The sequence below is a fragment of the Helicoverpa zea genome, chromosome 24 (genome assembly GCF_022581195.2).
Source record: "Helicoverpa zea isolate HzStark_Cry1AcR chromosome 24, ilHelZeax1.1, whole genome shotgun sequence".
In the NCBI taxonomy this organism is placed as follows: domain Eukaryota; kingdom Metazoa; phylum Arthropoda; class Insecta; order Lepidoptera; family Noctuidae; genus Helicoverpa; species Helicoverpa zea.
In genome coordinates this window covers 1,821,534-1,847,020 of record NC_061475.1, presented here as the reverse complement: position 1 = coordinate 1,847,020, position 25,487 = coordinate 1,821,534, and the positions used below count along the sequence as shown (strand labels likewise).

General features: G+C 39.0%; 4 protein-coding genes across 4 annotated transcripts in view; all 4 read right to left on the bottom strand.

Moving 5' to 3' along the window:
* Nucleotides 1-24,734, bottom strand: part of LOC124642351 (LHFPL tetraspan subfamily member 3 protein) — a 41,728-nt gene extending 16,994 nt beyond the window's left edge. Inside the window, exon 1 of the mRNA XM_047180748.1 lies at nucleotides 24,058-24,734. Coding sequence (XP_047036704.1) covers nucleotides 24,058-24,460 — 403 coding nt within the window. The 5' untranslated portion in view covers nucleotides 24,461-24,734. The remainder of the gene's footprint in view (nucleotides 1-24,057) is intronic.
* Nucleotides 12,664-14,621, bottom strand: LOC124642349 (tektin-4-like). The gene has a single exon (XM_047180746.1). It carries the CDS (start codon nucleotides 14,425-14,427, stop codon nucleotides 12,889-12,891), a length of 1,539 nt encoding a protein of 512 aa, XP_047036702.1. The 5' UTR covers nucleotides 14,428-14,621; the 3' UTR covers nucleotides 12,664-12,888.
* LOC124642350 (tektin-4-like) lies at nucleotides 15,627-17,159 on the bottom strand. Its single transcript, XM_047180747.1, has one exon. It carries the CDS (start codon nucleotides 17,157-17,159, stop codon nucleotides 15,627-15,629), a length of 1,533 nt encoding a protein of 510 aa, XP_047036703.1.
* LOC124642348 (tektin-4-like) lies at nucleotides 18,236-20,562 on the bottom strand. The gene has a single exon (XM_047180745.1). The coding sequence runs from the start codon at nucleotides 19,817-19,819 to the stop codon at nucleotides 18,236-18,238; it is 1,584 nt and encodes a 527-aa protein (XP_047036701.1). The 5' UTR covers nucleotides 19,820-20,562.
* Nucleotides 24,735-25,487: the final 753 nt, after the last annotated feature.

Genomic DNA, 25,487 nt, shown 5'->3' with positions numbered 1-25,487 from the left:
GCGAGTGATCATTGATTTTTTAAAGGATGTGTGGGCTTGTATTTCCTTATGAATATATCTTTAATTTCAAAGAGGGCTGGGCATTTAAATATGTGGATAATTTGTTTTATACCCTGGTGGCAGACTCGTCATAATTTCAAAGTCATCAAAATATATAATGTGCGAGTACTTATGTACTAACCTATCTTGACTGTGCGTCTTATCGGAAAATTACAATTTATATACTATGAGCATGACCCCAGATAAAGCTTATGTACATAATATGATATCGATTTCATTGCACATAACAAGTAAATAGTCAGGTTAACGTTATATACGTTGTTAAGACATACAGAGATGTGGAAATTCAAGAAACCTTAGCTTTCCACGTGCGTAACGCTAGAAAGTTAGTCAATGTGTGTTTGAACTAACTCCGTAAATGGTTGAGTGCCGTAAAACAAAATTCTATCTAGTGTAGTATGTATTTTTACCAATAGATGGCGTTCTTATGTGCTTGGAGAAAAAATAAGTATGAGTAGGAATCAAAGGCTTAATGAGAAGCCGTAGTTAAACATTTGCAGGAAGTTTGCTTCGGGCATTTATTAAGGTACATTGTCCTTGCTAGGTACAAGACTTACATTTGAACAGTACTTTTTTCCAGTTTATGAATAGACAGGTTGAATGTCCGGAGAACAAAGCAATACCGAACGTTTGTAACGAATAGCAAGCAAAGTTGCGCATTTCCTCTGTGTCTATGAACTAGACAAAAAAACCTCAACTGAATATTCATGTAAGTAAAGTCACAAAAACAGTATCTACATAAATATTCATCACAAAGTTTGCAAATCTACCGGTGTTGTACAAAACTAAACAGAACCCAAATTCGCGCGTAAATCCGCCATACTGCCAACATTACGACACAAACGTCATCGAACCCAATCAGGCGTGGCAACATCATCAAATTTTGAATTCAGAAAAGCGTTCCGTTACGCGGTAGTTCCGTTACGAATTAACAGATGCTTGTCATTCAGTTTCCCTTCATTAGCCCAATGTGAAACTGAGGCTTTCTTCACACTCGGCCAAGCGTGAACCGGCCACCGCGCCACTGCGTCTTGACTTTCAATGACGATTATAATTATTACTCTGTGTTGTCACTGGTTAGGGAAACGCGGGAAAATCAGATGGTAATATTGGTTTATCATTAATTTTCGCTTTTATAATAGTCGGAATTTTGGATATTGTAGTTGCAATAACCATGAGTAGGTACCTACTTGTACGTAGTAAGTGGTAATGAATACTTATTTTCATGATATTTAAAAAACATAAGTTATTTTTGCGACATAAAACTTTTTAAGTAACACAGAATTAGCAAAGATACGTCATAATTTCCGTGAATAAGTAAGTAGTAACCTATTTTATGTGTTCGTTGAAAAAAAAAACAGAAATCTAAAACGCGAGCCTGGTTTAGAACTGGCAACTCCCGTAATTTGAAGCCGGATTACTAGAATTCCACCATACTCTTTTATTTGCAGATCAAAAACGTGCCAACGCGTAACCACCTCGTAACGCTATGGTAAATTGTGGATCGAAGTGAAGTCGTGATTATCAATAAAACAAGTTCAAAAAACTATAAGGAAAAACCGAATTGCCTAGTCATCTCATGTTATTGGTAGCGTACGAGAATATCAGGTGTTTTTGAAGAGATACCGTAATAGTCAAATGGATACCGCAATGGTAATGCATACCGCATACATAACTTTTTGCCTTTTTTTTTTTTTTTTTTTTTTTTTTTTTTTTTTTTTTTTTTTTTTTTTGTTTCAGCTGAGGAAAATGCCTGACGCATACACACACCGCCCGGGGAGACGGTGAGGTTATGTGGGGCTTGCACCCACTAAAAACCTCAGCGTTTGTGCCGTCTTCTGCCTTTTAGAGAGGGGCCACGAGGACCAAAGACGACTTTCGTGACCTCTCGGCAGTGGCTGGTCGCCTCCATCTACTGGCGATCCATCTCAGCAGCAGCTCGTGCAATGCAGGTAGCAGGAGTTCCCCGGTCTGCTACCCACTGGCTGCTGCTAGGGCGGCATCTGGGCGGCGTAACGCGTCCGACGCCTGCCCACCCTCCGGCGACGAATTGGGTCCGCATGAGCGTCTGCCTCACGGACCCGCTCCGCCGCCTCCTTCTGCGATATTACTTGTTCGCAGAAGGTATCTATGGCTTTCCAGCCGGCCTCGCTGCCGATCATCACCCTCACCAAATTCGGCAGCGAGAAGTCCTGTCCGGTATTTGCCGCCAACGCATTGCGCTGCTCGTCCCAGGCGGGACACAGCTCAATGGTGTGCTGCGCTGTATCTGGGCTACTACCGCACTGGTGGCACACGGGGGTAGGTTCCCGTCTAGCCATCTTATGCAGGTAGTAGCCGAAGCAACCATGGTTGGTCAAAATTTGGGTGATACGGAAGGACAGCACTCCGTGCCTTCTTCCCACCCACTCTTCGAGAATTGGCCCTATTGCCGCCGCAGTCCAATGACCAGCAGTAGGCGCCGCCAGTCTATCCTTCCACTGGGACAGGACATCCTCCTGTGCCTGCTCGCGCCATCTTCTCACAAGCTCGGGCGGAGGACGGTCGCCGCTCGAGCGAGCATTAGCTCTCCGGGAATAAATCTCCGCGAGCACTTGTGCCTCTAGATCCCACGGGGGGGTTCCAGCCAGGGCGCATGCGGCCTCCGCAGAAACGGTCTTATATCCACGGATGACCCTGTTCGCCATGATCCTCTGTGGCTTACGCAGTAAAGCCCTATTTGAGGGACTCCTCAAAGAATCTGCCCACACCGGTGCTCCATAGAGCGCCATCGACCTAACCACCCCCGTGTATAGCCGCCGACATATCGCGCTTGGTCCGCCCGAGTTCGGCAACAATCGACCAAGGGAGGACGCAGCATTGATTAGCTTTGGCTGAAGCTGCAAGAAGTGCTCGCGGAAGTTCCACAATCGATCTATTACCAGGCCCAAGTATTTCATCTTGGTTTGAACTCTTACCCTTGTAGTCCCAAGGGCAAGGTGGGCCCCGGCAGGTGGACGACGCCGGGGTCCATGAAATACTAGGGCCTCCGTCTTCTCCAGAGCAACGCGCAGTCCGAGCGCTTCAATACGGCTGATGACCAGGGACACGCACTGGATTGCCGATTGAGCTGCTTCGTCAAAAGTCTCTCCCCGAGCGGTAACGAGGGTGTCATCTGCATAGCAAATTGCACCCTGCCCGGCGGTAAAGCCGCCACGCAGGGCCCAATCGTATCCGATGTTCCACAGGAGTGGTCCCAGGACTGACCCCTGCGGAACACCGCACGTAACAGAGCACCGTACCATGCGCCCGTCGCGTCTCTGGTAGCAGACGCTCCGTCCTCTCAGGTAGTCTGCCACTAGCTGCCTCAGGTATGTAGGCACTCCGTGGAATTGGAGCGCTTCACCTATGCAGCTGAATGGCAGGATTCAAATATCCAATGTAATTGGAGTCTTCTTCGCAGTGAGGTTTTGAGGAGCACCTACTGTGTTTAGTACTATGCTTTTTTACTCAATTTGTAGCAAGACTACCTTTTTCGCCGATCACATTGAAGACAGTGAACCATTGAGTGAATACCATCTTTCTGAGAAGTTATGATACTTCCGAATTAAGGACGCCTTCTCCTAAACAACCAAAATAGTACCGTTGACATTTCTTTCATTCAGAATCATACGTCACAACACATGTCCAACTCATACATGTGTACACAGTTTCCCACAGCGATCCTTCAGCCGTGACGTAACTCGCTCACTTACAACATTAGCCACCACTAATTACACGTTACTATCCAGCCGCTTCAAGCGCATAACGCTTTCGCAACGATTATCAGATTAGCGCTTTTGTAACACATGACATAAGGAATTAAAGGTCGGCTATCAATGCCTAATTAGATGCAAGCGTTGATTAAAAATGCGTTTTGCGAACCTAATCCGATGACTAATGGTGATAGAGGTTAGGTTAAAGTTAAATTAAATAGTAGACGTTCTATAATTTAATAAAAGAACTATTTAATAAAAGAGGTTAGGTTAAAGTTAAATTAAATAGTAGACGTTCTACTATTTAATTTAACTTTAACCTAACCTCTATCACCATTAGTCATCGGATTAGGTTCGCAAAACGCATTTTTAATCAACGCTTGCATCTAATTAGGCATTGATAGCCGACCTTTTTGAAAGGTCAAAATTCGACCGAGATTTGAGTGACAATGCAAACCCTAGTATTGTTTATATAACGCGTGACAAATGACAGACGACATTTTTTTTTGTCCTAATGCTATCTAGGACAATTTGAAGGTGTTCTATAGTGGATGGATGCAGGCTCCAAAGACCGGGATGATCGGTCCTCTTTAGGGAAACCCCTATATTCTGCAGTGATGATGCTGATAATCATGATGATGAAGAAAAGTGAAGTCATTTAATTCAGAAACTGCTAGGTTTGTGTAACTTCACATTTTCAGAACGATGAAAGATAAAATTATGTTTTTTTACGAAATCACAACTTAAAATCTGCACCAATTCCGACCCCTCTCACAAAATAACTCAATCTAATCGTAAAATAAGCAATAATAACTGACATTACAGTCAGACATTAAGTCTAGCTGGAAACCAGTATTTCCAACAGTGTTGCGAACTTTCGGCCATTGTAGGCACCTTCACTCAGCTATCAAAACAAAACTAAAAGTGCAAAGGTGAAGCGAGCGTGTAACGTAACGCAGAACAACTGTTACACTCTGTTACTCAATAGTTTTTATAGCAAATTGAGATGTGTTCCAATTGTGTTGTGATCTCGCTTATTAGTTGAGGTAGATTATCAACAATGAAATAATAATGAGATATAGACATAAGATCTTTTGAGTTAAGTTTGAGAATTTAATTCGCGTAACGTAATGTATTATAATTTGTGAACGAACTTGCGCAATCTGCAAATTGTATCGTGATTTTTTCTCAATCAAATTAGATTTTAGTTACCATTGTTGTATAAAGTTACAGTAAGACCCTATATAAAGTCACAGATTTTGGCTAACGGCCACATATAAAATAATCGTACCTACTTAGTCAGTAGTTAGTTCTTCAATCGAGACTTTCAGTTTCTAAGTTAGGCATAATAATGTAATGAAAACTCATCAGAAATGTATACAAATTCAAGCAGTACCTTTGCTTGAAAGAACTTGAATTTGTATTCAAGTTCTTTTAAACGTAAATTATCGCGTTTCATAATATCACAATTACAAAGAGGTGTAAAACTCTTAATCACAGTTTTCTACTTTTCCAAGCGTAAGTAAGATTCGCTGTCACATGACGGCTATTTATATAAAACTACCCGCGTTGGAGAAACTTTAATTGCAGGCTTTTGCGCAGTTGATGTTAATAGCCATGCGCAAAGCGGTGACAAATTATGTTCGCTTTCAGAATCCATCGGAAACGGGGGAATTTGTGTTTGTTTGTCACGGGAGATATGGAGGCAATTGCTATGCTTGAATTTTCAACGCTATGCTATTTTCATCTGTCTCTGAAGCCCTGCTTTTGATTGACCCTATAATGAGTGAGTATTGATCACCCTACCACTCTTACTCAGCAGGGATTCAGAGTGTCCATATTACGGCGATGTTTAACTTTTTTAGGTAACTGTAGTTTTGTTAATGTATAAGAATATGAATGAACATATATACGTACATCTAATCAATAGGGTCAGTTGCAGAGCTATGATCTTTCTCATTTTTTTTTCTTTCTGTACCTATTCAATAAATGAATCTCCCTAAATCGGACACGAGTGAGAGAGGGTCCACAAGGGGCACCTTTATGACTTCTACTGCAAATTCGCTTCTTCCCAGGCAGAACCAAGAAAAACGCCTATAGTTGATCAAGCTCATAGTGCTTATAAATAAGTTTGTGGTCGTTTACCTGCTAGCTTTCTAGTCCACTTTCGATGTTTATCGCGGTCTGGTCACTTATTTGCTTCTACTATTCTTGTAAAACTACTCGGCCTTGGATAGAAACTTGAGTGAAAATCTTTGAAATATCATATTTATACTGGGAGAAATTATCGTTGGCCAATCGTGTTATTCTATTCAGATTACTACCTCCTGGGTCGAGCTAGTAGACGCAAGAGCGACTGCTGTGTGAGGTATTGGGTTTCATTCCCGGGTCAGGCCGAAATTGCTTTGTTTGAAGGAAATAAGTGATTGTGAGAGCACGTTTATGACGGTCCTGCGACTGACCTCTATCCGGTCGTGTCGAATTGCTGATTGTGTGAGGGAATAGTGAGTACCTACACACACATGTGTCTGCGTAAATGCTTGTGCACTATATATGTCCTGTGCAGCTAGCTGATTTCCTTAGAGAGAGCAGCCGCGGATTGGCCGAAGATCGGCCTGGGCATCTACCTACATATTATTATTATCTTACTGAATATTTTAAATAGGAAAGTTGGTAAAGTGGATCACAGTCGTGGGCCGTGGGTTGGTCTTTGGTTCGTATAGTGGGCGGTTTGGGCATTGTGAAGTCATAGTCGGATGGTAAAAGCAAATATGTAGCAATAACCGCGATCAGAGAATTTATTTGATAAGAAAATCATCATTACTGGCTTTATTTAACACGTAGGTTATTTTGTACAAAATTACACAAATATTAAACCAGATTAAAGCATTCATCTTAATTGGCGGTTCATGTTGTCGAATTCAAATACTTTGATCTACATATTATCGTATCTTCATTGGATAAACCCAGATTCTTTAACTTCACAATTTAAAAAACCAACACCTATACTTAAAGAAGTTTAGTACCCAAGGAAGTAAATTAGAAACTGGAGCCTGAACGACCCACACTCCAAAATTCTTGACTGGATCGCATTAAATGAATTCTTTACGAAACAAATCTATTTGCTTGGCAGATAATTATGCATTCTATCAGATCAATAATGCAATCGCGATGCATTTGATTAAGTATTATGTCCGGCACAGTGCACTGACTCACTCAGCAATGAGGTATGTAGTCCAGGGGAAGTATTGAGAAACTAAGATACCTGGTGGTAACAAGGACAGTGTTCCATACATATTGAATAGTTTAGTTCTTTTTCAATGAAATCTAGAACAAATTGATGTCACTAAACGTACCACTTGAAGAGTTTAATTGTTTTAAGAACTACTTATTCAAAAATTCCTACAGAATTAGATAGCTCATTTATCGAGGAAGGCTAACATAAACATGCTGCGCCGACCCCAAATTAAATTGGGATAAGGGCAGGAGGATGATGATGATGATGATTTATCGAGGAAGGCTAAGCTTTTATCTGGGTGCGCAGAGTAGTTTCCACAGGGAGCGGCGGAAACTACACAAGTTAGTAGTAAAACTATTGAATTTATTCACCCGGTTTTTAATAACGGTTAAAGAGTGATTTATGTGGAAAAGTTCGGCTACCTAATATCACTTGAACGTGTCTTTGCTAGTTTGAGAACAACAATACATTTGATACATTATTCCCACATTAAACAGCTATCCACCCCGTTATGTAAAACACGCGTGCAGCCGAGACACAGATGCACAAAACGGCCATGTTTACATTTACATGCGTGCGCGCATCTTCGGTCAAATGAGGAAAACCGCTAGCCAATCCGACGCGTCGCATTTGTAATGACTCATGTCGAGAAAATTTTACTTTACCTGTACAGTCAGCACCAAAAGTCGATGAACAGAATCAACATGACAAAACACCTGTTCACAATAAAATGCCATAAGTTATAGTCGCAACTAGGAAACAAAATAGACTGTACACCAGAAACTTACAAAAGTCGTTAAACACGAGTATTTCAAAAGTATCTGTGCACTAGTATTCCTAAAGTCGCTGTACACCATCAATCCAAATGTCGCTGAACATCATTGTATCAAAAGTCACTAAACAGCAGTAAATACAAAATTAGGTTAACAAAGTATATTTTTAATGTTGCCGTGTGTTAATGTACTTTTGACGCTTATGTTGTTCAGCTACCTTTGGGACAGTACTTGCTTGACCTTAATAATGTATGTTAACACGTTAGTATCTATTTCAATAATTTTAATAATTATTTTGGAAATACACTCTTTTGCAAAAAAAGCGGGCACCTATGCGAAATCTTAGTTTTAAGGACTTTACGTGTATTTCAAAGGGTTTTAATGATTGTAGTATGTTTCTAGCATCAAAAGGGTTAGCCAAGCATGCGTGAGAGTGTATTCTAAATTTGAATTTTGTACAATTGCTAAGAAATTGGTTAAACCTTGTTTTGGACTAATTGCAGGCAGAAAGTTCGTCGGTGTTTTGAAAAGTTTTTGAAGTGATTTTCAGAAAACTGTTAATGCAGTCTTAATTAATGTACCTTTTTGTTAGATCAAAACATTTTTGAAAAACTATGCGTATTTGATAAAATTTTCACCTGCTCTAAATGGGCTATACTGATGATTGATGGCAATGTTAAGAGTTTCGGTATTTTAGTGTAAAGCGTTCTTCTGTTTAGATATTGTACCCACGTGTTTTAAAATATCGCTTTTTCATAATTAAACACTATTTACAGGAGTATCAGTATATTGGGCTGCGATAAAACCAATTTAAAGTAAGCAGTGCCGATCGCAACTCGTCTCCTATCGTACTTTGACATTAAAAAATACCAAATTTTGTGATAAATGTTAAAATTAACCACATGAAAAATGATGAGGAGGGTTTAAGCTATCTAAAAAGTCTAATTATTGCCACGTTGAAGCTCTCTATAACTCCATAGGTATCGGGTTACTAAACGATGATTTCGCTGAAAGGGAGTCAAGAATTCAAAGGTATTGACCAAACGTATGTTTCTTAAGAAATGAGCAGATAGCCAATTATTGTTATGATTTAAGCAGGAAACTGCTGTAGATGCTAGGAAATCTCGGTGCTGCCTGCACCGAGTTTATTCAATAAAATGTCAGTGGGATGAAAACACGCTATTTGAACGCTCAGACTCATAGATCTTCGGAGGTCTACGGAGTTTCCCAAGAGACGAGGTTGTTTGAAAATCAGTGATTACGAGACCTTAAGACCTCGTGCTCACAGTCTATGCGCTATTTTCTGTATTTTGTAGAATTTCAAGATTTTTAAAAATGTTAAAGTCCGAAAGGAGACGCGTTGTGATCGGCACTGCTTACTTTAAATTGGTTTTGTCGCAGCCCAATGTACTGATACTCCTCTAAATAGTGTTTAATTACGAAAAAGAGATATTTTAAAACACGTGGGATCATCAGAATAGCCCATTTAGAGCAGGTGAAAATTTTATCAAATACGCATAGTTTTTCAAAAATGTTTTGATCTAATAAAAAGGTACATTAATTAAGACTGCATTATCAGTTTTCTGAAAATCACTTCAAAAACTTTTCAAAACACCGACGAACTTTCTGCCAGCAATTAGTCCGAAACAAGGTTTAACCAATTTCTTAGCAATTGTACAAAATTCAAATTTAGAATACACTCTCACGCATGCTTGGCTAACCCTTTTGATGCTAGAAACATACTACAATCATTAAAACCCTTTGAAATACACGTAAAGTCCTTAAAACTAACATTTCGCATAGGTGCCCGCTTTTTTTGCAAAAGAGTGTATTTCCAAAATAATTATTAAAATTATTGAAATAGATACTAACGTGTTAACATACATTATTAAGGTCAAGCAAGTACTGTCCCAAAGGTAGCTGAACAACATAAGCGTCAAAAGTACATTAACACACGGCAACATTAAAAATATACTTTGTTAACCTAATTTTGTATTTACTGCTGTTTAGTGACTTTTGATACAATGATGTTCAGCGACATTTGGATTGATGGTGTACAGCGACTTTAGGAATACTAGTGCACAGATACTTTTGAAATACTCGTGTTTAACGACTTTTGTAAGTTTCTGGTGTACAGTCTATTTTGTTTCCTAGTTGCGACTATAACTTATGGCATTTTATTGTGAACAGGTGTTTTGTCATGTTGATTCTGTTCATCGACTTTTGGTGCTGACTGTACATAGTATGCAGAAATGTGGAAATTGCTAAAGACTTGGCAAGTCTGCTTGGAGTAGTTAAATGTTAGACTATGTTAATGGTGAGTTTCACTAGCCAAATCATAATCTTTCTGCTGGCTTCTACCCGAAGTTTCACCATGTCCCGTGGAAAATTCTTCGTGCGCCCAGAATAATCAGTATTTAGTAAGAAATTTTTCCTCGATAAATTGGATATCTAATACAGATTTTTTTTTAATCTACTAGTGGATAATGAGATCAGCGCGTTCAAACAAACTCTTCAGCTCTATAATAATATATGTTAGTTAAAATTACGTTTGATGCATTATCTTGATATTCATTACTCTAAACCTGAACATTTTAAATGATTAACAGGATCTACGACAAAAAATATATCGCTATTCGTGATAGAATTCAGAATCAGAGCTTCACAATTTACATAAAATTGTCGTATCCACCTACCCATGTGCATTTCTGAGCGTGCTTTATAAGAGATGCAGTCTCGACTATCATTCCCGTTATCTTTGAAATCATACAATTTACCCAACTGCAGATAAAGTGTAGTCCAAATTACGTGACATCACACATTTACGTGCTGCACGCATTACATCGCGTGGCACGTCGTAAATCGTAATCTCGGTGAAAAAGTAAACCATTGAAATGTAGTCAGTTTGAGTAAATGACCTGCCTTACAAGAGCGATTTCAATTTCTCAAGTAAATGATAATATGTGGTAGAAAATATGCCTTATTTAGTCTTTTGTAAATTGTCATTAAATAATCGAAGAAAATGGATTTCTATTATAAATATTGTGTTGTATTTCTCTCACCAACGCGCATGCCCAGCGCGGTGATTATATGACGGACAAATACCCCCAGCTTGGGTTAGGCCTTTATCCAACAGTGGAAGTTTTTAGCTTGAGCGATGACGGGATGATGTATTCCGTTAATCATGCCATTTGCTGAAGTTATCGGCCCATTAAAATAAACTCATAAAATAACAAGTTTTATCTCTTCATTTAAATCGAAGAAGGCCTATTAAAGATCGATTATGCAACGATTCATCTCCGTTAGAATCGAAGCACTAATTAAGGCCATACTCTATCATATAGGCTTTATTGCTTCCGTGAAACACTTTCTAATGCAATCATTCTAAGATGTAAACCACAAAAGATACATAAAAGGTGTAATTATTGTCGGTATGTCTACATAATATGATGTGGTGTTGTGTATAGTAAATTATCTACCATACCGTAGCGTACCGCAATCAAATAACGACTGGCATAATGACGTTCCATTTTTGAACTATCTGACAGTTTATATTGACCAATCCCGTCACAGTATCACGCACGCGCATTGCATTTTTGTAAAATACGAAATTAAGAGTCAGAAATTGGTAGCATACATGGCATAAAATAAAACATTTTATTCTGCAAATTCACGAACTCATTGCATCTAAAGGTCTACACACCAAAGCCGCTGACGCCGGCGGCACAGCCCGGCGGCCCAACCCGCCGGCCGTATTTTGTACAATCATGCCGGCGGCATCCCTCTCCACTCACTCAGTCAGTTGCCCGCCGGATTTCATAGAGTATTTGACAATTACTAGAACACCACATGCCGCGGCAGTCGTGCCGCCGGCAAAGTCGATCGGCTTGGACATTCTGAACCCGCCGGCACTAAGCCGCCGGGCTGTGCCGCCGGATCAGCGGCTTTGGTGTGTAGACCCCTTAAAATACCTTTCAGGATTTAAAAGCCTTTCATAAGACTGGCATTTTTTAAGCACATACGTTTAAACAGCTGCCATATTTAACAGTCAAGTCATATTTTTTGCAACGTAATTAAAAGTTGCGAAACTTTTCAGAAATGTCAGTCTTTGTCAAATGATTACATCAGATTCGCATTAAACTGGGTCGGTGTGGCTCAACCGCAAATATTTAAACTAACAATGAAGTATCAACTGATGGGAATGTTGCAGTTACAACAGAATATACTCGCAGTGATTTATGTTGGAGATTAGGTATCTATAGATTTACAAAAGTATTTAACATTCCGACATTTTCCGTCTTGCGAGTGGAGATAGAATTTGGACATTACCTTCTTATTAATTACTATAGCGTCCGCTCGCGGCAGCTAGTGTGTGCTCGCGGTGTGTTGATAAAAAGTAGTCTATGTGTTAATCCAGGATATCACCATATATATATATATCAAACTTCAACCAAATCGGTCTAGCCATTTTAGCGTGAAAGAATAACAAACATACATCCATACATTCTCACAAACTTTCACATTTACAATACTAAAGTAGGCTGACAAATATCAATCTCTCAAAACAACGGATAGATCGATTTATTGATATCCACAGCTAAGTTTATTAAACTTTTTAGAGTGAGAAAATATTAGTTGTCATAATATAAAGTTAATGTGACAATCAAGAGTAATAAAACGAACCCGGCAGTACCTGAACGGGAAAGTACTGAAGATACAACAATACACGATACGGATGCAATAATATTGATTGTTTGACATAAAGACAAACTGCGGACATAACTAGCATGATTGGTAATTTCACAGAGCAATAAAGTTGCAAGATTATTACATAATGAAAAGTAAGAGATTCGTCAAGACGCGGGCAGTGCTTGACACATTGCAGGATCTACTACTTACATATCATAAATGTATTTGGTTTTTGGCAGACCTTTTTCTTCCGTGTACTAGACAGATATTTGGAATCAATTTTGTAGGTATGTATACAGATACACATTGTGTGTCATTTAGATTGCTACATAAGAAAATACTTAATGAGGTTTTAAAACTGAATTTTTATTGACTCTTCAATTTGTGTACATTCTCAAGCATTAGCGAATTCTTCAGGTGAGGGTAAGTGTGCTCTTACTCTCGCAAGCCTGTCCTGGTCTATGTTCAAACTTTTTCTCTTGCATGCGATCTCCCTCTCCAACTGTCCTCTATACTTCATAAGCTCTGCTCTCACAGCCTCAGCCTCTCTCAATTTGCCATTTAGCGAGTCAACAGTCTCTTTAACAAACTTCGCTTCGCCCATCAGGGCATATTGAGCCTTATCTCTGCAATTTTCCACATTAGGCCTATTGTAGTTCCGGTTCTGTAACCTCGTGCCTGACAGTTTGTCTCGCTCATTTACTTCTCTCAGTGAATCATTCAAATGGTCAATAAGCTTCTCTACATCGGCAATAGTCTGCAAATTGTCCTTCAAAGTTTCTTCGAGCTTCGCACATAATTGTTCTGTTGCGGCCACTGTTTCTCCGAGCGCATAATTCGTTCTATCAGCTTGGATTTTCATATCTTGAGACCCTTTTATGATTGCCGTCATCAAGTCGGCTCGCAAGTCGGCAGACTTCTGCCGAACTTCATCACAGTTTCTAATACTCTCCTTGCAAAAATGCTCCCAAAATTCTAGAGTAGTTGCATTTTCAGTCCACCGAGCTGATCCTGGATGATGAAGGATCAGGTTCGATTCAGGCGTCATATGTAAATTTTTACTATCTACCTTCAAAGATGTCATCTTGTCACTCCAATCTGACTCAATACTAGCTTTAGCTGCTCTATTATAAGCCATCTGCGTTTCTACCTTCGCCAAAGTTTCCTGAAACACCCGCCTTATTTCTCCAACGATGGCCACTTCTTTTATTAATTCTTGTTCAGCATCATCTCTTACCAAATCTGGTTCATACCTATGAGTACGGAGTTCTAAGCATTCTCTTGAAATAGCTTCAGGCAACATCAAAATTCTGCAAGCACTCTTTAATTTGGCTCTATCAGCATCTAGAGTCTTGATTTCGTGTTTCATTGCATTTAGAGCTTTCTCCACCTGTTTCTTCCAATAAGCCATATCTTTAACTCTCGACTTTAACGTATCTGTAGTGTCACTCTGCTTCTTATCTAAACTGTCAAAAGCGTTTTTAAGATCATTTTTGATGGAAGCATCTAACGCTTTTGCTTTGTCAGTCGCTTTTGGAGTCAACATGTACAAGTTATGCCGTCTCCATTCTCCGGTAGAATAGTGAGTGATGGAATATTTGTCGACTACAGGTCGGACGCCCGTCATGCCGGCTTGGGGTGTCCAGTTCACGTGGCCGGGAGCCCAGGGTCCGATAGGCCCCATCCCGAGGAAGTCGCCGCTGGTGCTGTCAGTTGGCTGAGGGAGATACTGAGGCGGTGCATTAGGGGGGTAGATCTTCTTCTCCGGTGGTTTAATGAGGCCAGGCACGTAAGGAGATGCGTAAGGGTTCTCGCCTTTTCGTCTATGACCCGCTTGCAAGTATACCTGCTTGTTATCCGTGCCTGTCTCAGTCTGCGGACAGATGAACGGGCAGGTGAGCATATCCTCTGGTGAGGGAACTGGATTAGCCATTTTAACAGGAATTTAGGTGGAAATGAATCAACAACTTAAAATTATTAAAAAATATAACTAAAAAACTACTGCACAATGAAAATGTTCATTGACATTGTTTGTCACATATTTTATGTTGTAGAGTGTAGAGTTTACTATAGTGTCGAGCAGCCAGTCATAAGTCAGTTGGTTAAAACCTTATTGCTAATATAATATGTGTTAACACCGGTGTCTGTACCTATCATCGTCATTCAGTACCTTCCACATCTTCAAATCATGAAAGAAAACCACATACAGGTGCTGTGAGACAAATTTCGAATCAATAGCAGATCTTATCCTAACGACGAAACGAACGGCTTTATAAAAAGCAAGTGTATAATTTGAGCAATATCTTCGATCTAATGATGGGATTCACTATCTTCCACTGGTGATGGGAGACTTGCTTCATAAGAAAGGTCAGTGTAACGTACACATTGTTCCAAGTTCTCATAGCTCGTGGGATTCGTATTGTTTAGCAATCGTTACTTACTACTAGTTTTTGTATTGCAACGGTTCCTTGGGTTATAGGTCCCGTTTCCGTATAAAAATTTAAACTACAGCCTTCACTATATGCCTAAAATCTCGAATAGGATATGAGTAAACACTGAAGACCGAATACCTTTTGGTAAAAAATTACAGCTCTTTGCTTGTATTCGTATTATATCGTATTTCTGACTATTTAAAACAGTACCTGTATCACTTGTTGTTTCAAATGCAAAGATTACGCCAACTTTACGAGTGTAAGTATAAATAACCGCGAAACAAAATGTCATCTTGATACAGCTTACACAATGCGTAAGCGCATGCCAAGTAAATGATGTGCAAAACAATAATAAAGAGTGAAAGGTTGCGGCAAACTGCGCCACGGCGGTTGTTTGAAATAACTACCACTTACGTAAGCACTTTAATTTTGATGCCTCCATAATTCATTAAGTGAGCAAAGTTCCGGTCTCTGCCTACGAGACTTGAACGGGCGAATATCAGGCGGTGAAAAATAACATTTTAAATGCAAGGTATTGCAAAAAGAATCATGAATGATAAGGGTAAGTAAAACGGCATTCTTAATCTTAAAACATTACTATTAAATATTGATACATAAATCTAAAATAAACTATTCGAAATAACAACTAAGGATAATAAAACTAAAGATTAGAATAGGATAGAAATAAGAACATAATAGTTTAGAACCCGGCCAGTTCTGACGCGGACGGGTAGTGAGAACGAACCATTCCACATCGGTCCCGGTCTATGTTGAGAGTCTTTCTCTTCGCAGCGATAGCCTTTTCTAGTTCCACCCTCTTTTGCATCAAATCGGTCCTCAGCCTCTCAGCGTTCCTCAGTTGACCAAGAAGCGACGTCACCGTCTCATGGATCTTCTTGACTTCTTCAATCAAACCTAAATGTGGCTGATCCCTAACGCTCTCTCCGTGTGGCCTCCAATTATTTCTATTGTCAAGCCTAGTTTGAGCTAGTTTCATAGCCGCGTCCATTTTTTTAATAGAGTCTTGAAGATCTGCAATTAAAGCTTCCATATCAGCTGTTCGTTGGAGCGTGGTACGTAGGTTTTCCTCCAGTCTTGTGCATAGTTCAGAAGTAATAGCCACAGTTTCAGCTAAAGCCATGTCAGTTCTGTCCGCTTGAGTGCGAAGTTTCCTACCGTTATTTATCAAAATGGCGTTCAAGCTGCCTCTTAAGTCAGCTGATTTCTGACGAGCTGATTCGCAATTTTGCACATTCTCTCGACAAAAATACTCCCAGTATTCTAATGGAGCACTGAAGTCACCAAACCTCGTCGAGCCAGGTCTAAACATTAACGTGTTCGATTTCGTACTAAGACTTAAATTAATAGCTTCTGTATTATAAGCCATAGTTTTATCACACCAATCGTATTCTATCCTATGTTTTGCCGCTTTATTTATTGCCATTTGTTCTTCTATAGTGGCAAGGGTATTTTTTATTGTGGCTCTGACTTCACTCACTAGATTCATTTCTTTGATAAGCTCTTGCTCTGCAATATCAGCCACTAAATCAGGTTCAAATCGATTCGATCGAAGGTCTAAACATTCTCTCGAGATTGATTCAGGTAGCATCAAAACTCTAGAAGCACCCTTTAGCCGCTGTCTGTCAATTTCCAGCAACTCGACCTCTTCGGTAATGGCTTTGCAAGCTCTCTCAACTTCAATTTTCCATCGGAATATATCTCTTGCTTTCTGTTTCAACCTTTTATTGTTTTCTAGTTGCTGTTTATCAATAGTTCCAAATGCCTGCATAATGGAAGTCTTAGCATTATAGTCTACGATATTAGACTCATTTATTACGTCAGGGTTGAGAACATCATCGTTATGTTTTCTCCACTCGCTGAGGGAGTATCTGCTTAAAGAATACTTGTTAACACTGGGCCTCGTTCCAGTAAGGGCTCCAAGTGGAGTCCAGTCTACTTTGCCATCTGAGCCAGGTCTGAGCTCCGGCAGGTGTGGCAAATCATCTGCTCCTGACGGTATACCAGGTCTTACTTCTGGTTCAGCTTCCGCCGGGGCTGGTTGTGGAGCCGCGACAGGTGGTTTGAAAGCACGGGCCGCCTGTTCTTGCTCCTTGGCCTCTCTTATTTTTTCCAAAGCCTTCTCCGGAGTCACGAGAGCTTTCGCAAAAGCTTTTATTTCCTGTTTAGTGGGGCACCTGTCTTCCTCAGGAAAAGTAGTTAATGGTGCAAGCATGATTTATTATTTCATGTAAACTGCACACAAAAATAATTAAATATTCAGAAAAATCTCTCGTTCAATGTAACGATTTTTTGTTACAAAGTGACATAAGCTTCCATTTTAAATCATTTCTGACAACTTCTTTGAAATGGCCGGAATTATTTTTAATTTTTAGACAATTCATATGCAAATAGGTCAATTAAATAGGTCGATCTCGTTTTTGTCAACGACACGTAAAATTAACTGACTGTCCTCGCGTTGAAGATGATGTTCACACCACGTTAGTACTTTATCCTACAGGGCTACTATTACATACTAATATATTATTGTGTATAACAATACTATTGTCTTTTGTACCAATATTATTTTGTCGACAACATGTTTTTGAAACGTGGTGTCCCTAGTCCCTAAAACATGTTAATTTTCTTTAATTGAAGTAGCCCAGAGAGGCATGTGGGAGAGGCCCTGGTACATAAAAGGCCTACGAAGGAACATGATGGGTTTTAGTCAGTAAGAGTCTGACACTCCCTCACCGCTGCTTACCCACAGCAGGAGTCAGTTAAAAAAAAAAGTAGCCCTGGGTAGCCCATAGTAATAATAAGTTCCCCTTGAGACTATTCACATTGTTATAGGAACATTTAAATCTACTATTATCACATTATTCACACAAGCTCACAGCACGGGCGCAAGCTACAACGCCAAATCGATAAGCTGATTGGTCACCGATCGTAGTACATTCGTTCTTGGCATCGATCATGCATGCACTTATACACCATGTATGCTGTTATATTTCAACGAGTATATTGTAATGTGACAGGTTACCTTGGTTTCAAATCTACGGTAATTTGATATCACAGTATATTTACATTGTTTTTATACCTTTATTAAATGAAAATCGCTATCATCCAGCCTAGCCATTCCTTAGGCATTAGGGTCCAATTTCAGTCTAACCGGATACAAATGAGATGAGAAATAAAATTGTAAATACCAGGAATAAATTATATTATAACCAATACATTCAAAAATTTTCTATCAAATAACAAAGACAAGCAATCCAAGATCAAAACAAGAAAAAAAAATCTGAATTAACATTAAAATCCAGCCAATTCTGAAGCAGATGGATAATGAGATCGAACCTTCCCGCATCTCTCTCTATCTATGATGAGAGTCTCGTTTTTAGATGCGATATCCTTCTCCAACTCTTTCCTCTTAGCTATCAGATCCTGTCGCACTCTCTCAGCATTTCTTATCTGTCCCAGCAGCGATGTGACCGTCTCGTGAATTTTCTTCACCTCCTCGATCAATCCAAGATGCGCTTGGTCCCTCACATTCTCTCCATGAGGTCTCCAATTATTCCTATTGTCTAACCTCGTTTGAGCTAATTTCATAGCTGCATCAGTCTTTTTAACCGCATCTTGAAGTTCTTGTATCAAAAGCTCCATGTCAGCGATTTTCTGCAATGTAGCTATTAAGTTTTCCTTCAGTTTCGTACATAGTTCCGTAGTAAGAGCAACAGTTTCAGCTAACGCGACATCAGTCTTGTCAGCTTGCATGCGTAATTTTCGTCCGTTATTTATTAAAATAGCATTCAAGCTACTTCTAAGGTCAACGGACTTCTGCCGTACAGTTTCTATGTTTTCGATAGTTTCTCTGCAGAAGAACTCCCAGTACTCTAGAGGTGCGGTGAAGTCACCGAATCTTGTAGCTCCAGGTCTAAACAACAGAGTGTTGGATTTCGCATTAAGGCTCAAGTTTATAGTATCTGCATTGTAAGCCATAGTCTTGTCACACCAGTCGAATTCAATCCTGTGCTTTGCTGCCTTGTTTACCTTCATTTGTTCTTCTATTTTGTCCAATGTTGTCTGCAAAGTTTCTCTGACTTCAGTAACAAGTTTCATTTCTTTGACCAGCTGTTCATCAGCGAGATCAGCGACAAGGTCTGGTTCCGATCGATAGGAACGCATTTCTAGGCACTGTCTTGAAATTGATTCGGGAAGCATCAACACCCTGGATGCGCCTTTAAGACGTTGCCTTTCAATTTCTAGCAATTCGACTTCGTCAGATATCATTTTGCATGCTCGTTCTACCTCAACCTTCCATCGATAAATATCTTTGGCTTTTTGTTTGAGCCTATTGTTGTTTTCTAACTGTTGTTTATCGATGGTACCGAAAGCTTGCATCATAGACGTCTTAGCATTGTAGTCGATAATATTAGACTCATTAATAGTTTCTTTACTCAATACTTTATCATTGTGCTTTCTCCATTCTTCCAGAGAGTATCTACTGATAGAATATTTGTTTACCGATGGTCTAGTGCCTGAGAGCTCTGCGAGTGGTGTCCAGTCAACTTTGCCGTCAGGCCCAGGTTTCAAGGCTGATAATTCCTGGCCGAGCAACTCTTTTCTAGAAGGTCCTTCGTCCTGCGGTCGTGACGGGGGAGGCTGCGGTAGCTCCCTGTACCGCGCTTCCATCGCATGTTTCTTCTCAGCTTTAGCTTGCGCATCCTCTTGTGATATCTGTTCTTCTTTCGTTGGCTTGGGCTCTTCTGGTTTCGGCTCTTCTGTCTTCGGTGCTACTTTCTTTGCATCTCTTGTGGCTCTTATGAAAGCGCCGAGTTCTTCCGTGATCACAGGACACATATCCTTCTCAGGGAATGTTGTAAGTGTAGTTTCCATTTTTGTAATTTGCTCACAGAATGGCTTTATCAAATAAACAACTAATTAGAAAATAAAATATTCTAAGATAAATTGTTAAATAAAAATGCCAAATGCGACGACCACGGAAAAGAAATTATAATAACGTCTAAAATGACATTCCCTACAGCTGTCAGAAATCACAAAAAAACTGTGCTCTCTGTGCTTATAAAAGAGTAAGTATTTAATCATTTAATTATTTTTAAGTACCTAAATGTAAATATATACATACATACATAAAATGTACATAAATGATAATACATATTACTACAGCTCTGAATCCAGTTACATACGCGACGTCTATCGTCTTACGACGGTATACAATAAGGGATGCAACGTCTTAGACTGAAAACCTATAAACGCATTTTTCCCCAAATATTTTTATTTTTTTAGTCGTAGTAAAATGCGTCCTAGATGTACCACCTCAAATCTTTCTTTTACCCTCTTAGGCGTCTATGTACGTTTAGGCTGTCCGCTTACGTCCTCTATAAACCGATTTTTAGTAAGACAAAAATAGAACACACTGATAGCCATACTGCACACGTCCTACGAAATGTCGGTCAGAAAATCCTAGCCAGATAGTCCAACAAAAAATCGGTCCAATTATAGTTATCGGCACGGATATTGAGCCCTGACCTTCACCTGCGCAGAAGCGATTTATTGGTTTATTGCCTTACGTGTACAGTGCGCAAAGCGATCCCCACTCTTCCGCTGAGAGCTCAATATCCATGCCGGTAACTATATCTGCCCTACAAAAAGTCTGATGTAGGCAGCCTTATCAGTACAGAGATGTCCCCATACTGATACAGGATGTCCTGGTACCTACTCGAGAAGTCGGTTCACTACTACTGTCTACGTCTCGTCAGTCTGGACGACTTTCTAACAACCGCTTTTACTGCAATCCATGTTGAAATAAAACCTGACCTGTCAGCCGTGTTGAAAAGGAATCTAGTCAATGAGGGAGGCAAATTAATGTCCAGTTATATATCATAGAAATCCACAGTTTATAATGCTGAAGAGTTTTTTGTTTGGACGCGTTAATCTCCGCTCATCAAAAGAGGAAGGATATACTTTTTATATGGGATCAGCAAATTATTCCGGTGTTAGGTTGGGTTAGGTTAGGCTGACAAAACCACGGGCGGATGCTAGTAGATGTTCTTATGTCTGCTGCTGCCCAATACAAAATATAGCCTATGTTAATCGGGAAGGATGTAGCTTTTCAAGAAGATATATTTTTTCAAATCGGTTCAGTGTTTTTTTATAAACAAAAAAATATTACTCTTTATTATATGTATTAAGTATGTATTACATAGCATAGATGTACCTATAGATATGCGTTAATACTTTTGAAATTAACGAGTTCAATATCTAGAGCGAAAACTTTTCATGCAATTCTAACATAAAGTTATTTATTATAGCTGTTTATCGATATGGAACTCGAGTAATCGATTAGCAATAATTGTTGGATCATTCGATATGGGACAAAGTGAAAACGGTTTCTCAATTTGAAGGCGAATCGAAGCAAAACCTTTTCACGTAATATTTACGGTATGAAAATTACTAAGTATCTAATCTAATTCTTTCCATCCATTTGCTTTTTTTGAATATCATGGTGTATTAATTACAAAAAAAAAAACACTTTTTTACGAAACTAACTTTTTTTGACAGGTTGTTATATAGGAAGTATAATGAGGTAGTTGCACCAATTACCTTCCCGTAAAAATTATTAAACAGAAAGTAGGTACTCGATATTCATTAATTGTTAAGTAATTGAATAAAAACCCCATGAAATAACCAGCTAATATTAAACTCTAAAGAGCTAGTCTTCTAACATCATTCGTATTATATGGCGCGGAACTTTAATGTCCGTCATCATTATATCACAGACAATTGCATTCGACTTTTACTTTTTATGATACCAAATTGTACTGAGCGGCAAATTCGCTGTACGTGCGTACTGTTTTATTTGTACCTTTATGGTTATTATTATACTTACGCAATTTAGTATTGTAGCCAATGACGAAGTAATCGTTAATATCTGGATCAGAATAATTGAAGTCTTTCTTGGAAAGGTGAACTTGCATGTTGCGATACTTTTTCATATACTTCCATTACTGTGTTAGATACGGTTGGTTTAACAATTGTAGACTAATTTAAAGTTAATGCCAGTGTATCCATTACTTTTGTAGCTATTAAGCTTAAATTAAGGCCCCTATAATATCTTAGGTATTTAACTAAAGTTTCTCACCAAACGTTTGGCTTAATCGACTAATTTAATACGAGATCGTGTTGCGATTTGGCTTCTAATTAACACATAGCAGAAAATGTAGTCCGCCGCTCCTCACATATTCTGTAAAACTTTTTTCCCGGTCACGTAGCGGTTCATGAGAGGTGAGCTGGCAACTCGAGACCTGATGAGGTCACATGGGGCTTCGCTCGCATTGTGCCATATTATGTTAACACCGGTCGTTCGCATCAATGGGTGCTTACAATACCTCATGTCTGCGTAAACTTTATACAAAAAAATCCAACTCTTGTCAAGTTACAGTATAAAGAACCCGGTCTAGCAATATTTTCGATATTGCAAATGAAATAAATTGCTTTCAGATACAGTTCTGATTGAATTATTGGCAACAAAATAGATTTTTAACACAGTTATGTCAGTACCACTTCATAAATATGGAATAAGGTTACGTAGAAACCTGTCCTATTGCTCAGCGAACATCGTTAACCATCTTTACCAGTATGTTGCCGCTTCATTTTGAAGCGAAATTTTTGTTGCATGACAATGGCGTTTTACCGGTTTCAATGTCCGCACTCGGTTATTACTCATACGGTTTTGGATAGATTGGCCCTGTCTAATTTGATTTGTTCTAGTGAACGCTCTATGGTAATTGAAATTGCAGTTGAACAAATCACTCAATTTAATTTGGGTCTGTATGGCACGAATCTCGTTTTCTTTTGAGGTATAAATGTTTAGGTAAATGGGAACTTGACTGTTAAACCACTTATCTGGCTGTCAATTACCTACTATAGTTTTGGATCTCTTTTAGCATAGGAATTTCGATACTAGCAACTTTGGCGCGCCTTTTTCTCATAAGGTGCAGGTGATAAAATCGCACACACCGCTGATTTCATAAGGAGTGCCAAACCTGTTTAATCTTTAAGCAATAAGTTTGATGCACCTTCTAAACACAAAAATTGATATTCAAAAGTTGACTCAAGAAGTTTCAAACATCTGAGATTATTGATTTACAAGTTCTGCAATGTTATTTTCATTTACGTATGCGTTGTTTTTAAAGATTTCAAGGCAAGTCGCACTTATATTGGATTAAAATTTAAATGTAAGCAACTTGTAAGCTTTACTTGAAGCCTGTGTAGTGTTTGCTTATTCGGAGATACCTGATATGGTAACGCATTCTGAGAATTTCCACACGTTTAAATAACGTGGTTTAGGAATTTTCTTTTAAAATTGTGATTATTTGTTTAAAATAATATCCTTACATATTCGATGTAACGATTTTTTTCTCTTTCTAAGACATAATTTGTGACCTACTTTTAGGAGGTTCTTAGCTTTTATGGGGTTTTCTTGCTTGCAGGTGTTGTAGGAATTTACGTATAATTAATTATCGTAGAAAGCCCTTGCAATTTACATCGTGTATCGCTTCTAGGACATGGCTAAAATACCACGCAACCTGACCACATGGTATTTTATTCAAATTTCAAAACTAAACAGAAACTATAAATCCATTGTCCAATGTCCTCACTCGTTAGTCACGTCAACTTTGGCATTTTAAACGCCTTTCATTTTTGCCGTTAGCGTCTGACTCCAGAATACGGAGTTTGCTGGAATCTAGCACCTGTCCCTTACCGGATGTCTCGGGATAAGTACACCTGCTACACATACTGTAGTATATCACCTACGTCTACCAGACTCGTTTAACGATCAACTCGAAGCAAGGTCAATCGAACTTGCTTGTATGCAAAACTTTCACTCAGGACATTTTATGATCGATTTTAAAGTCAATAACATGAGATTTGGTTATGCATGTCATGTGCTACTTGCCCAGTTTCCTCATAGTGCAACTTTTGAAGAATATTCAAATGTCATCCTTCTTTGTTACGTAAATATTGGTGTTAGAAATTTAGATGTTAGTATTTATGACTAAGAAGTTGATTATTAATTAGTTGGTTTAATGTGTTTTGTCATTAGAACTCACCAGATAACAGCTGCAGCCAACCACAGATATGAAACACCGTGGTCGATTGACAAAAGAAGAACAACAACATAGCACAGATCGTAAACAGGGCCAGCGCGACCGCTATGCCCACTAACACAGTCGCAATTTTGAACACGAGCCCATTTATTGATAGGAAATCATCAAGTCTTCCTTTACAGTCCTCCAGAGCCTCGTCCGCTCTGCATATCTGCCACAACCCGAACTTTCTCGGGTACTCAGTCTCTAAATCACCAATCCACTCGGGGGTCACAAAAGCCACAACGCTTATAATCGCGTAGCAGATGGTGAATATAGCCCAAAGCACACCGATAGCTTTCGAATTGCGGACATAGTTGGTCGCGTATAAATGTGATGAATCCACGTACTCGATTTTTGAACCCATCTTGTTGATATCCGGTTGTTTACTTAACTTTTTTCAAACACTACACAAAGTACAAAATCACACGTTATTGATAACACATTTTTTGGGCAGGGTTCTGGTGCAATAGTTGTTGAGGTTTGCTTATTTACGTAGCACTAACTTCATTCATGTCTCAAAGGAAAAGTATTATTGCAAAGTACTCGAGGACGCGAGAAACACGACACGGAACGAACAAAACACGAGTTGGCACAACCTCTCGCCGCGCGCCATTCAGGTAAGTGAGTCAGAGTGGGGATAAGTAATGAAGCTGCAAGCTTGACCTATCGCCTTCACGTTGTACTATCACCTTTATTTTTGTTTTTCTTATGTTAGACTCCGTTAATCCTCATATTTTGCATTCGAAATGATTCAAAGTATTAATAAGCTTCCGTAAAATAAGAAAGATACTACAATACAACTAAGCATTTCAAAATAATCGTACCTTATTAAAGTTGGTGTACACTAACGCCATCTAGGCTGCGGAATGAACTCTAAACAAGCAGTTATTGCGACATCTATTGCTTTCATGTAGAACTACGAATTGATAATTTTTAAATGTCGTTAAACTTGAACATATTTCATTTTTGTATGTAATATTTATATTGTTCCTGCATCTCACGTAGTAAATAAACAGAATTAAATTAAATAGTTTGTAGCAACGACCATGGCAACGACTAATCTAATTAATCAAATGAGTTTTAAAGCATTTTAAAAGTTCACAGCTAGCCACTGGTGTGTTTACCCTATTATCACTTTTTGAATTGCATAAGAAATACGTAGATAAATAAGATACGAGCCAGTACCCAGTATGAGAAAATGGGAAAATGAAAGTACGTGAAAATATAAAATAAATTTCAGCCTGCAATAAATGCGATAAATCCCAAAATAAGTCCACAATAAGATAAATAAATAGGTACGTCGAGTATATTCGGTTTTCATGCACACCTATTTTCAGTTAACAAGACGCAGTGACCTGAAAAGGTCTTCAATTTTCAGCTTTTCGCAGCTG

Bases quoted from the DNA above. Each gene is read 5' to 3' on its own strand.
- LOC124642349 (XM_047180746.1), bottom strand. From the start codon at position 14,427: ATGGCTAATCCAGTTCCCTCACCAGAGGATATGCTCACCTGCCCGTTC.
- LOC124642348 (XM_047180745.1), bottom strand. From the start codon at position 19,819: ATGGAAACTACACTTACAACATTCCCTGAGAAGGATATGTGTCCTGTG.
- LOC124642350 (XM_047180747.1), bottom strand. From the start codon at position 17,159: ATGCTTGCACCATTAACTACTTTTCCTGAGGAAGACAGGTGCCCCACT.